General features: G+C 44.5%; 1 protein-coding gene across 2 annotated transcripts in view; it reads right to left on the bottom strand.

The window, feature by feature from the left end:
• Window positions 1-6,082: 6,082 nt before the first annotated feature.
• Window positions 6,083-13,950, bottom strand: part of CCN5 (cellular communication network factor 5) — a 28,618-nt gene continuing 20,750 nt past the window's right edge. The window contains exons 4-5 of one of the 2 annotated variants that reach the window (XM_044298616.1): window positions 6,959-7,128; window positions 6,083-6,520 (exon numbers count right to left, since the gene is read on the bottom strand). In XM_044298616.1, the coding sequence (XP_044154551.1) occupies window positions 6,518-6,520; window positions 6,959-7,128 (173 nt within the window). In that variant the 3' untranslated portion in view covers window positions 6,083-6,517. Of the gene's footprint in view, window positions 6,743-6,958; window positions 7,129-13,950 lie in introns of both variants that reach the window. The other variant, XM_044298615.1, reaches the window with a different exon arrangement.

A 13,950-nucleotide genomic window follows, 5' to 3' on the forward strand; every position in this document is an offset into this window, starting at 1 on the left:
TGGGTTGTGGTACTCCTTCCATCTGTCTTTCTAAAGTATCTGTCTTATGCAGGTAACTGAGGTTACATAGTTAATACTGTTGAAAAAACACATAAGTTCCCCAAGTTGAACCAAGGATTCATGTAAAGGGAGGAGGAAGAGAAAGTTGCCATTAACTAGAAGTTAAAAATAATGAAATACTAAGATAACTAATAACTATGGCTACTTTCACACTAGCGTTATTCTTTTCCGGCATAGAGTTCCGTCACAGGGGCTCTATGCCGGAAGAATCCTGATCAGGATTATCCCCATGCATTCTGAATTCAGAGTAATCCGTTCAGGATGCATCAGGATGTCTTCAGTTCAGTCATTTTGACTGATCAGGCAAAAGAGAAAACCGTAGCATGCTACGATTTTATCTCAGGCGAAAAAAACTGAAGACTTGCCTAAATGCCGGATCCAGCATTTTTGTAATGTATTTTGCAATCTGTAAGTGTATTAGTACCGGAATGCCGGATCCGGCCTTCCGGTCTGCGCATGCGCAGACCTTTAAAAATGAGAAAATACCAGATCCGTTTTGCCTGATGACACCGGAAAAATACCGGATCCGGTTTTGCAATGCATTTTTGGGACTGATCAGGCATTTTTCAGACTGCTCAGGATCCTGATCAGTCTGAAAAATACCTGATCAGTAAAAAAAATAACATGTGTTTGCATACAGTTTGCCTGATCAGGCAGGCAGTTCAGGCAACGGGAATCAAACAACGCAAGTGTGAAAGTACCCTAAGCTTTAGGGGGCTCTCCCTCCATTCGTCCCACTGTACACATTGCGTCAGCACTGTTGCTGCGCCTCAGCTTCTGCTGGCTTCTGTCCAGTCCAGATGAAGAAGGGTAGACTCAGAACTCTCCCACCACTTCATTCAGAATCCACCTCCTTTTCTCCTTCTTTCAGGTCTTTTCTGCATTAACTTGCTGCTACCCCAATGTGGAAAGGAGGAAAGTGGCGTAGTTGGCAAGGCTGGTCAGTGCATCAGCAAGAGGTTGAATGCTGGTGGCCATTTTCTGTTTTAATTTCATTTGGGGCCGTAAAGACAACACCACCAATACTACTCAAATTGTAGTTCTAAAGCCGCACAAAGGCCCAATCCATGGTGTAGCTTAGACAGGCTGTCTAGACCTGCTCCAGATCACAGGGGCTCCATACTAACTATTGGTTGGCTTACTTTGAGGCAAATTTTTACGCCAGAACTCCATAAATGATGCATCTTAGGTTAAAGGATATAACCGCAGTCCAAGTGTTGCAAAAAATGGAGATTATATAGTTCACCCTCCTTACAAGGCAGTACCTTCAGTGGGATGATTTTTATGATTCTTCTCCCCCACAGAGCCCCTGGCACCCAATGTCTAACCCCTACCGTCCCCACCAGAGCCCTAGGCAACCTAATACTTCCTTCACTGCCAAGTAGTGTTTTCTATTGTCTCCCTCCCACTACAGAGCCTCTGTCTGGCAGGTTTTTCCTCCCCTTGCTCCTTTCTGTTCCTTCCACCCAGTATCGTCAGATACCTTATACTTTGTATCCCCACCCCACTCACAGAGCACTACCTCTTCCCCATATTGTACCTACCAAGTGATGTCTTCCCCCTGCAATGCTCCTCTTTTCCTGCCACTAGTTCTGGTGAATTCCCAAGTCCTACCAGTGTGCCCCAGTACCACCATAGAATCCTGCCAAGTAGTGTCTGCCCCACCCACTCAAACCTCTGCCAAGAAGTGTTACCACTCTGCACAGACCCTTTTGCCCCTATCGCATTCTGTTCCAGGAGCCCAAACTCCATGGTGACATGGGCAAATAAATTCCTTAATGTCACCTACAAATGTGGTTGTCTTCTGATGGACCTCTGTGTACCTATATGTGTCAGAGCCTTGCATTACTGGATAATCCTGTAGAATTTGGTAGGTCAAAGCAACCTTGCCCACATCCAGTCCATTCATGCCTCAGTTACATACCAACTACTAGTGTTGAGCACGAATATTCGAAAAGCAAATTTTTATCTCGAATATCGCCACTTCGAGAATTTGCGAATATTTTAAACATAGTGCTATATATTTGTCATATCGAATATTTTTTCCATCTGAACACATGATTCCTCCCTGCTTCTTGATTGTGGGCCAATGAGTCATTGGCCCACAAGCAACTTAAGAAGGGAGGAATATATTTGTATTTTAGAATATTTATAATTTTTTTTTCCATCTGAAGTCATAATTCCTCCCTGCTTAAGTTGCTTGTGGGCCAAGCAACTTAAGCATATTACGCGATCATTACCTTGCAGATTTTCGAGTAAAAAAAAAAGAATGTAAAATATAACGAATATTCGAATTCACGACCCATATTCTACAAAATATCAGCAAAATATCACAAATTCGAATATAACCCCTGCAGCTCATCACTACCAACTACAAGATGATGGATACATAATAAATAAAAATGAACTAAGAAGTATTCGCACTTCTACGCTTCGGACACACGATTATCACCTCTGGTAGCTTATGTAACCTATATGACATTCCACACTTCTCTGCTGGTTGCGACTTCTTTTCTGATCAGTTTACTGGTCACAATCAATACTCAGTGTATTAGGGTGAACTTTATTTCCTGTTTTAAAAACTTTGGTGGAAAGTTAGAAAATTCTAAATGCAGAAGGAGATTTTAATGCCTGTGGATGCACTCTTGAGAGACAAGACGTTACCCTTTGTCTGTAAGGTGCAGTGGTTGTGTGGATCCAAAATTTAATATGTTAAAGTCCACACATACATGCATATACCTGCCACTATTGATGGTATTTTGGATCCATGTATGATCTCCATAACAACACTGTGCCTGAGGGACATCAGAAGCTTTCAGTAGTGCAGCCTCAGGCTTCCCAGTATTAGTGTGCCCTGTGGGTGAAAGATTACTGCTCTGGACCTGTCCTTCTCCATAACTCAGATGGATTATACATTATTTGGGACAGGATCTGTCTAGAGCTTCCAAGCATTCATGTGACATTTTATGGGATCTTATGAGGAACCTCTGATACTGTTTGGGGTAAATCATTGACAGGCTTTATTACTCTGCATACTCCCGGCTGTGGGCTTTGTTTACATGGCTATATTTGTGCTCCACCTACATTTTCTTACCTTCTTGATAATATTCCATTCATGGTATTCTTTGACCTCTTGTGCACAAAAATTTCCCAAGTTTCTCAAATGCGAGTAGAGGCATTGTGAATATGGATTATAGTCTACATAACTCTCCATTCAACTAATTCCCATCTCTGGGAATGTCTTCCATTACCTGACTCCTCCACTTTCAGGGTACGGCCACATATGGAGTTAATGCTGTGTCGTTTCCGCAGTGCAATTTCATGTAAAAAATGATGTTTTAATATATGCAAATTAGCCTATAGGAGCAACGGCTCAGCTCTCTCTGCAACTGCCGCGCCCTCTTCACTTTGATTTGAAAGGGCCGTGCATTCTGATGTTTTTACTGCCGTGGCAGTTGCAGAGAGAACTGAGCCTCTAGGTGTAAGGCCTCATGCACACGACCGTTGTGTGCATCCGCGGCCATTGTTCCGTTTTCCGTTTTTTTCCGCTGACCCATTGACTTTCAATGGGTCCGTGCAAAAATCATAAAATGCACCGTTTGGCATCCGCATCCGTGATTCGTGTTTCCAGTCCGTGAAAAAAATATGACCTGTCCTATTTTTTTCACGGCCAACAGTTCACGGACCCATTCAAGTCAATGGGTCCGTGAAAAATCACGGATGCACACAAGATTGTCATCCGCGTCCGTGATCCGTGTCCGTTTTTTCCTATCATTTCAAAGGCAAACTTGACTTAGATTTTTTTTTCATTTTTCATGTCCATGGATCCTCCAAAAATCAAGGAAGACCCACGGAAGAAGAAACAACATAAAACTCCACCCATTTGGCCAACTTGTTCTGTGGCTCGGCACATGTGCCGTAAGTCCAGTGAGACCTATGCCCACTGCAGGGAATTCAATGCACAAGCGCAAACAGCATCCTATTTTGCGCTTACGCAAGATCTCGCGGACCAGGTGGGATGAGTTGTATAATGATTGTAACCTCACAGAGGAGGAGGCAGACTGGATGGCATAAGGTGAGGTACTCATATCAAGTGAAGGGGCAGGCTTGGGCTCTTGCAGTAGGCAGACTTGGGCTCTTGGAACCGTTATTAATGCACCACTGAGCATTTTGGGGCATCATAAGCATTCTAATCGGATTTCAGAAATAAGGATAATGCTAAGAAAGGTATGGTTTTGATTACGTTAGGAAGCTATGGGTTACATAGGGTACTCCCTTTAAATCTAGATAAAGACTAAAGGCATGTTCACATTGATGATTTTCCATAAGGATTTTCATTTTGGATTCCGTGCCAGAATCCACATGCAGACCAACTACCATTGTTTTCTCTTTGAAGAATTTTATTGATTTATCACATTTTCGGAAAGAAAACATGCACAGGAACAAAGATGTGACATATTTTAGTAATCACATTAAGAAGAGGTAGGTGTCACCATAGGAACAAAACTGCAATACAGAACAGCAATATCATACATACAGCGCAAATCTGCCAAGTAACACTGGTAAGTGTAAGGTAATATAGGCAATACGTAAAGTCAGCATCTCCTATTGTTTTTAATGGGAATCCAAAGTGTAGTTCACATGACCACAGAATTGTCCGCTGCAGACATGAAAATTCTTCAGGCAGATTCCACATGGAAGCCATGCCAGGAGGTAAGCCTCACCGCAATTCAAACTGCAAATCCACAGCAGGTATACAAATCAGCAGCAGGCATACAACCATCAGACATGGACTTCTGCAGCAAATTTCCCAGATAATTTTTCTGTGGTAAAAAATCTACCATGGAAACATGACCTAAGAATTTAATGGGATTGTGTGACATAGACAGAAGGGTCTTTACAGACATATTGCCCCTCCTGTCCATGATAGTGTCTGATATTGCAGCTCAGCCCCATTCACTCTGCTAGCAGATATATAGACAGGAGGGGTGATGTTAATGGAAAGAAAACATTTCCTTCCTTCTAATTTAATACTGCTCCTTTACTAGACCTTATATCTAGGGTACTTCTTATAGCTCGTTGTCAGTTCACCTTAAAATTCCCCTCCCTAATCTGTGCAGATACTCACCAGCAATGGACACATTTTAAAGTGTTGTGACCACCCCACTTTCCAACATGGGCAGGGGCGGACTGGCCGTAGACCCTACAGGGAGTTTTCCCAGTGGGCTGATGCCCATAGGGTCACCCAAGCCCAATTCATTGCTGCTGACTGGGTATGTACTACTGGGGGAAGTCCAGGCAGCGTGCTGAATGTAGTCCTGGCTTGATGTTGTGGCTCACATCTCACCTCCTAAGCCCCCTGTTCCTTATCAATGTTAGAGACAATTAGAGGAGGAGGGGGAAGATAGAATGTAGCAGCTACCTATGGCCACCACAATGGGACAGCTTCTGGGGAAGTATTTTGTGCTTCACTGTGGTATTTAGTTCTGTGGTATGGTATTCTGTGCTGCACTATGGTATTACTGGCCCTGTCAACTTGCATTGGCACCATCTACTTGTGTTGCTCCATCTTCTGTCAATTTGGACCCACCTACAACATTAGGGCCAGTTTTTTCTAGAGCCACTTTAAGTTCCCAGTCCGCCCCTGAACAAGGGACAATTTTACTAGATCCCCACTTTCCAACAATGGACTAATTTACTAGACCTCCCCACTTTCCATAATGGGACACATTTACTAAACCCCCCACTTTCCAACATGGTACAAATTTACTAGACCCTACCCAGTGTTAGGGCTCATTCAGACGGCCGTATGCTATCCGCAAAAATGCGGATCCGTTTTTTTGCGGATTAGATGCTGACCTATTCACTTCTATGGGGCCCTTTTCTATTCCAAGGTTCCGCAAAATAAATGAAACATGTCCTATACTTGTCCGTGAAAATCAGGACATGGCCCTATTGAAGTCTATGGGTCAGCAAAAATACTGAATGCTATCCGTTTTTTTGCGGATCCGTTTTTTTGCGGATCCGCAAAAAAACGGATAGCATTCAGTATTTTTGCGGACAGCATACGGCCGTCTGAATGAGCCCTAACATTAAGAGACCATCTAATAAATTAAGCAATTTAGCAATTACTGAAGTTTAGTAATTCTGTATAGTCTGATTGTGCAGTCATTACAAAGCAACACTGTATAAAACAATGGAGTCTGAAATGGTTAAATTCATATTGCAGCCTTCATTGTCTTATATATCTGTCATAGAGAAAGTCACTTTGCGTCCATCATAGTTCTGTTCTGGGAGCGTCTTCATGGAATGCGTCTGACTAATAACAGGATCTATTCTCCTTCTGTAAATCCAAGGCCTGGGCAGATCATATTGTGAGGATGTGACTTCCTTACATAGTTGTACATTTGGTGCCTCCATTGTATGTTCTTGATGACTTGCTTGCATAGAGGTCATTTCACTAGTAACAGACACATGAGAGGATCATCATCATTAATTTTCTGAATAATCCTGATTTACACTTAAATTCCACCATCTCTGTTGTCGTCTGATGTGGGACACATTTCCTCAAACCACATGAGCCACAGAATCTGGGGAAAAAGTTGTGGACACTGATGCAGCCTGGGAATTCCAACCTGACTGGATGAGAGGATTGTACAACGGGGACACAAGGAGCTCCTGTCTGAAGTAAGAATATTTGTCAGCATATATCTTCTGGTACCAAGGACACAAAGTTATATAGGGTTAGATTATTAGTAGATCATTATGGGTTAGGTTTGGGGGGGACCTGCAGTGTTGTCATGCTGACCCCATGTATAAATCATTTGATATCACATTTCATGAAGATATGGAACATGGTCATTGTCATGGAGTTTAGAATTCCATCAATAACACTTACTCTGCTAGCTGAGAAGTCTCCACAGGGTCTCACCATGCACAGGCGGCTCTGGCTCTCCAGTCTGCAGAATGAATTCTGGTTGGTCACTCTTAAAGAGATCCCAATGCCACAGTCAGTAGAACAAGATCCCCACTCTGTGCTCCACTCAGGGCAGTTAAACTTCACCATGCCTGGAAACCACCGCAAGATAAGGCATAATTATTTACCATCTTATTTATCGCTGCTTATCCAGCATACCGCAGCACTGTACAGAGCTTGTCACCACTCACATCAGTCCTCAGGAGCTTAAAATGTAATTTCCCAATAACTGACACATACTGGGACCAATTCCATTTAACCTGCTTTTAAAGTGTGGAAGGAAATTGGAGCACCCAGGGGAAACCCACAAGAACCAAGGGAGAGCACCTAGAAACTCCTGGAAAATGTTGTCCTTTGTTGTATTTGAAACCAGTACCCTAGTGCTGCAGCGTAACCAAGCCAAGCTCTGAGCCACCAGGCTTTATCCTTGAGTCTCTAACCACATTATGCAGTCATAATGTCACAATGGTAGTAAAGCTCCACCCTGTGTAATAGGTGACTGCAAAGACCTATTATAACATGATTATTGTGATCACTCCTTTTAGCAGCAGATGTGAAATGATAATGATGTGAAGATCTCCGTGTTTAGTTATGTCTTGTTCATACATGTGAGGACATTTCATAGGTTTATTGATGACATTCCCATTACCAGTAAGAGCTGAGACTGGTTTGGCCATCATTATTAAAATTATCTCAAATGTATCCTTTTATAGTGGCTTTAGGTGGAGCATCACTTCAATAGTCATGGTGTTGTGTGAGCAAAATGTCAGTAATACGAAATATAACAAAGTCCCACTCTCCCTTTAAGGTAAGTTTCACACTAGCGGCAGGGGAGTCCGGCAGGCTGTTTCGGCAGGTGAACAGCCTGTCGTATCTGTCCTGCCACTAGTTCACGTGTGCCCCATGACTGCTGTTTCATCTCCATTGACTATAATTGGGAAGGGGTGGAGTTCCGGCAGCAGCACGGCAGCGCACGACGAGAGGCAGTCGAACTAAAAGTACTGCATTTCGTAGTTTTTAGTCCAGCTGCCTCTCGATGTGCGATGCCGTGCTGCCACCAGAACTCGGCCCCAGCCCCCATTATAGTCAATGGGGACAGAGCCTCAGTCTGGGGGCACACGTGAACTAGCGGCAAGATGAATCCGACAGGCTGTTCACCCGCCGGAACAGCCTGCCGGACTCCCCTGCCGTTAATGTGCGCCTAATGTCAAGCATATAGTTATGAGACAGAACCTACCTACAGTGCATTCAGAAAGTCTTCAAACCCTTTCACCCTTTTTTCATATTTTGTTATGGTTGTGACTATTGCCATTAGACATTCTGACCCACAGGTAACAGGTGCTCATGATTAAAGGTTTTCATGGTCCTACCTCCACTCTCAGGCCTCGCCTGTATGCTGAAACACTAGCCAGCTTTTCTACCACCAAATATGGTTCTGGATGCCATAGATCAGCAAGCTTATGCTTAAGATGAAGACACCGCTGTTGATTGAGGACTCTATCCCCAGGCTGCAGAACCTGCTCTCTGACTCTGTGGTCATACTGGATCTTGCTTTGCCTTCCTGAATGACCAGAAACCTAGTCAGCCAATCTGTAAGCCTCCTTCAATTCCTCTTTTAACTGTGACACCTGATTGGTCAGGTGATACTCCAAAACTAATATCTAATGGTAGTTGAGCTTCCCTCCGAACATGAAGAAGTAAGGGGAGTAGCCAGTTGTACAATTGTAGGCATGAACTAGCTGACTTATGTGCCGGCTCCAGCGTCCTTTCTGCTTGGGGTCTAGAGTGCCCAACTTGTTGATAAGGTACAGTTGAACCTTTCTGTTTGAGGATCGCCTGAGGGTGGAAAGGTGTGGTTATAGACTTCTTGATCCCACAGATCTCACACAGCTCCTTAATCAGCTGGCTCTCAAAGTCTTTTCCTTGGTCAGTGTGGATGCGGGATGGCAGTCCATAATGTACAAAGAACTTCTCTGACAATGTTTTGCCACAGTGACTGCCCTCTGATCTTTGTAAAGTACGCTTGGGCATAAAGGGTGAAATGGCTAGTGACCAACAATACATTTCTGACACCCTCGTCAGGCTCAATGGAGATTAAATCAATGCACTCTAGATTTAAGGGCCCTCACTGGTGGTGTTGACAAGAAGGGCTGATCAACTGAGCAGAGTCTTTCTCTGGACACAGCGTGCACAGGACTTGGAGTAACCCTCAATGTCGGCTTCCATTCTTGGCCAGTAAAATCTGTCTGCCACGAGACCAGTTGTCTTCTCAACCTAAAGATGTCTGTGGTCATCATGCAAAGCCTTCAGAATCACGTCCCTGAAACAAGCAGGAAGCACCAGCTGCCTTTGGATCTCTCCAGTCCACCACTTGGTCACTTGATACAGTAGCCCATTCCTTACTTCTAGGAACTCTTTTGTCTTCAGAGTGTTCCTTTCAGGCCACCGGGGCATGGGTTAGGCAGGATATCAGCTTCTCAAATACCTCATTCCAAGCAGACATCCACCTTTCTCCAAATAGAAAGATACAGACTCCTTGGAACTCCGCTTCTTCAGGCACTGCCGAGCAGCATGGCTGGGATCCCTACACACAAAGCATCCTTCTGTCTTCCTGTCTCAAGTCCTCGGAGGATTATCACCTATCTTCCTTGGGGATTTCTGGGGTCTTTCAGTGACTGCCTCAGCAATCTGTTGTGAGACTGCCACTCTCATGGATTTCTGCTCCCCGGCTGCCAAAGCAACTTTCTCTTGTCACACCTCCTTAAGTAGTTGAGGGAAGGAAAGGAGGATCTTCTTTTTATCACAGCACCTCAGTATTTGAGCAATAGGATCATGGGTCAGAGCTCCATGTAGTACTTGATCAAGGCAGCATTGCTCAACTTCTGCTGGGCTATTCCCTCCTTTGGATACTATCCTCTGAACCAGTTTGTCTAGTCTGTAAAGATAGTCAGACATCTTCTTGCCAAGATCTTGTTAGGTAGTACAGAGCTTATAGAGCAGCTCCACAGCATCCTTTGGGGGCCCAAAAGCATCCTGAAGTGCATATAGTCTTGGGAAGTTGCTTGGGACTTACTCCGCCACTCAGCCTGGACCACTTCCATAGACAGACCATTTAAATTATCCACTATTATCTGCTTCCTTGCACAATCAGTACACTACCACTCTTCTAGATACTGCAGGGCAACATCTTTCCATGTGTCGTGCTGGGATAGGGGTGACAACTGTATTACTAACTTCTCCATGGTTTCCATAAGTACATCAGCAGTAGCAGAGGTCTCCTCAGACCTGGCACGAGGTGGAGTAGGAGGTAAACACCAACTGGGCCTCCTATCCCGAAAGCATGGATCCTGAGGTGAAGTTACTGTGGGCCTTATAGGCCATATGATCTTCCACTTCTGTCCATGTTCTAGGGGCACAGCTATTCCAGATGGGAAGTATTCTCTCTGTAAATCCTTTTCTGTCGCTATTCATTTCGGCGGCCAGCCACTTTAGGGTGGACAATCCCATGAAGCACATTCACGATCTGCAGTATGTCATCATCAGACACATCGAGGAGTTCACCACACACTGCAAAACTATATTCTTCAGCAGCGCTTGTCTGTTCAAACCACGTGTACACCTCTCTGTCATGGAAAGTTTCCATGTCAGCTGTTTTTGTCGATCTCAGCAGTGCCTTCACTGTAACACCCATTTAGGCAGCCCTCGGTAGGCAGGGTGCATGGTGATTCTCACCTCACTATTGCGCAGTGCCTCCACCCAAATCTTGCCTGGTGCTCTATAGGATGGCAGGAGGGCCTTCCTTTTCTGCCAGGGGCCAACTTGGGAAACCCCTGCCCAGCTTAGTACACACTCACCCCAGGAAGGAGTTAACTGATCAACAACATTATTTGGGAAAGGGTGAACATAAACATAATACAATAAAAGCATTAAGAAGCCTGGATGTCAGTGGAGTTACTCACACTGGAAACACAGGAGCTGTCTGGGTTGTGCTGAAGGATTAATGCAGCAGCTGAGCTTTCCCTTCTTACACTGGAAACACAGGAGCTGTCTGGGCTGTACTGTAGGGTTAATGCAGCAATTGAGATTTCTCTTCTCATACAGGAATCACAGGAGCTGTCAGGACTGTTCTGTAATGTCTGCACAGAAGCAGGGCACACTTCTGTCTGTGGAGATCTCTCAGTCATGCTGCTGTCTCTAAGATTGCTGCTGTTTTAATTCCTTCCTTGGAGTTGGAAGGGGATGAGAATCACTTTGACTCCTTACAGATTAAACAGACAGGGTATTACAAGGGGGTCAACAGCCAAAGGTACCCCACTCCAAAGGTACCAGAACCGTTATACAGTCCAGCTTTCAGACAAAAGCCTGAATTTAGCACAGCAGAGAGATAAAGCAGAAAATTCAAGTTTGCCTGCCAGTTTACCTCAAAACCTGCTGAGACCAAGAGAAAGACCGAATACTGTCTGGAAACAAGTTTATTCAAACCTGTTGAACTTTCACCAAGTCTGGACTCAACTTATTCTCTACCTCCTACCACTCTACCTTTTATTGCTTCGAAGTCTAACCATGGGGAACGATGGTATCCAGGTAGGATCACCATCACACACATAGAAACTATTTAGGCCGCACCACACCACTCGGCATTCCTAAGAACCTAGGATGTGATTTGGGACCTGGGGGTGGCATGTTGCTCACTTCACCTCAGGAGAATCAACACTAATGTCTGCTGCTATGAGTCCCTGCTTGAAATTGGCAGCAGCATCCACTAGACCCACTGCTTTCTCTGCAGGGGTTACACAGTTTTTTGCTCTAATATGTATTGTCAGTTGAAAGACCTTATACAGTGTATAGACAATGGCGTGTCTTTCTAAATCACGTCCAGTTAACAGAATTTACCACAGATGGACTCCAGCCATGGTGTAGAAACATCTCAAAGATGATCAAGAGAAATGGGAGGCCCCTAGAGCTAAATTTTGAGTGTCATAGCAAAGGGTCTGAATACTTCCATATGTCAATGCAAAATTTAAGTTTCCTTTATAATAAATTTGGAAACATTTCTAAAATAATGTTTTCACTTTCTTATTATGCAGTATTGAGTGAACATTGATGTGTAAAACTTTTTAATTTTTTTAATGTTTTTAGCACAAGGAGGCCGCAACATAAAAAAATTGAAAAAGTGAAAAGGTCTGAAGACTTTCTTCTGTCTATCTATCTATATACATGGTCGAGTTAAATGGGTATAAAGGGGCAATTTATCAAGAGTGTCAAAAAGAGGTGATTATTGGCTTTTGAGCCAAGGGTGGCATTATTACTGAAACTACGCAGTTAGTGAACTGTTCATGTGCTGCCATGGTGGTACCACCACATTCATATCAGAGGTGAACATCAGCTATGAAGGAAGGCTGAAACGCTACAGTGGAGCAGCTCACTGCCCAAGTGATCCAGCACCTACGCTGATTGTCAGAGGGTTGCCTTCTCTAATGAATCACGTTTTCTGCTCCATCAAATTGATGGACGTTGGCGTGGCAGGCAAGAAACATTAGAGAACAAACACCCACTAACCACTGCTACAAAAACACAAGCTGGTGGTGGCAGTGTTATGTAGTGATGGACAAACATTGGCTGGGACAAATGTTCGTGAACCGCGCGTTCGCGGCGGGCCCCATTGACTTTAATGGCAGGCGAACCTGAAAAACCTTCAGGTCATATTTGCAGTTACCAAATACTTACTAGAAGTGCACAAATAGTTCAACAACATGGACAGTGACATACCAGAGGGGGATCATTGGCAAAAGTTCCCACAAAAGATATATATTTTAATCAGGGGCCATTTTTATGCGTCTTAAAGGGAAACTCAAAAATGTGCCCTCATGGAGCCTAGAAAAAGCTGGAGCTACATTAGGCGGTCACTGGATACAATTTTTACTGTAGGCCACTGGAGTACAGGCCCCAAAAATTAGGCATTCACCTGACAGAAAAGACGGAGGATGGAGTAGGAGGAGGAGAAGAAGAGGCAGGCCTGCATGCAATCCTTGGCAGTAACACTAAATCCACACGGGAGCCACGGGTTACATGCTTGAAGGTCGTGTAGAAGGTTCACCCAGTGGGCAGTAAAAGTTATGTACGTTCCCTGCCCGTGTTTGCTAGACCACGTGTCTGCGGTCAGATGTATCTTGGCACCGACATTGTGTGCCATAAATATTGTCACGGTGGGGAATGGGGTAAACCCCCCACCGTACAATGTCAGGAAAAAAGGGGAAGCAGCTAGGCCAGGACATCGGGATAAGGGAGCAGGTCACCTCCTAAAGCATTCCTAATCCTCACCCTAACTCCTCACTGTATGAGCGGACCTGGATGGTAGGATGGCTCATACCCTGATAATCCCTTTCATAGGAGCAGCGGAGAGATGACCTGTTCTTCCAAGACACGGAAGAACAGGAGTCTCAAATGGCCTCGTTGCAAGGAAAAGTAGGAGACTATATTCAGTAACTAAATCAGCAGGTAAGTACACAGAAACACACTTACCTGCCGCAGCCACCATAACTGAAACCCGTGCATAAGTACAGGAGCCCACACACCAAACAGGACACCATACAAACAACACCCACACACAGGTATCCAGCACACCAGCTATTGCCTGGACACCATGCCGCAAGGTGCACGGCAGCCCCAGGCAGCGCTGCATACAGGCTTATGGTTCACCCCTCTGGGAAACTAGCCCCCTTCCAGAGGTACACAACACAGGAACAAGTCTAGCAAACATACTGGATTACAAACACCAAGGGTCCAGACATGTAACAACCACTAGACAAGACAACAACCACCCATACATAAACATCACCAAACATATGCAAGGGTAGTGAAGGGAGGAGAGAGGGATGACAACGGAGAGACATTACAGGAGACATCGATGTCCC

This window comes from Bufo gargarizans, chromosome 6, assembly GCF_014858855.1.
Source record: "Bufo gargarizans isolate SCDJY-AF-19 chromosome 6, ASM1485885v1, whole genome shotgun sequence".
Lineage (NCBI taxonomy): Eukaryota > Metazoa > Chordata > Amphibia > Anura > Bufonidae > Bufo > Bufo gargarizans.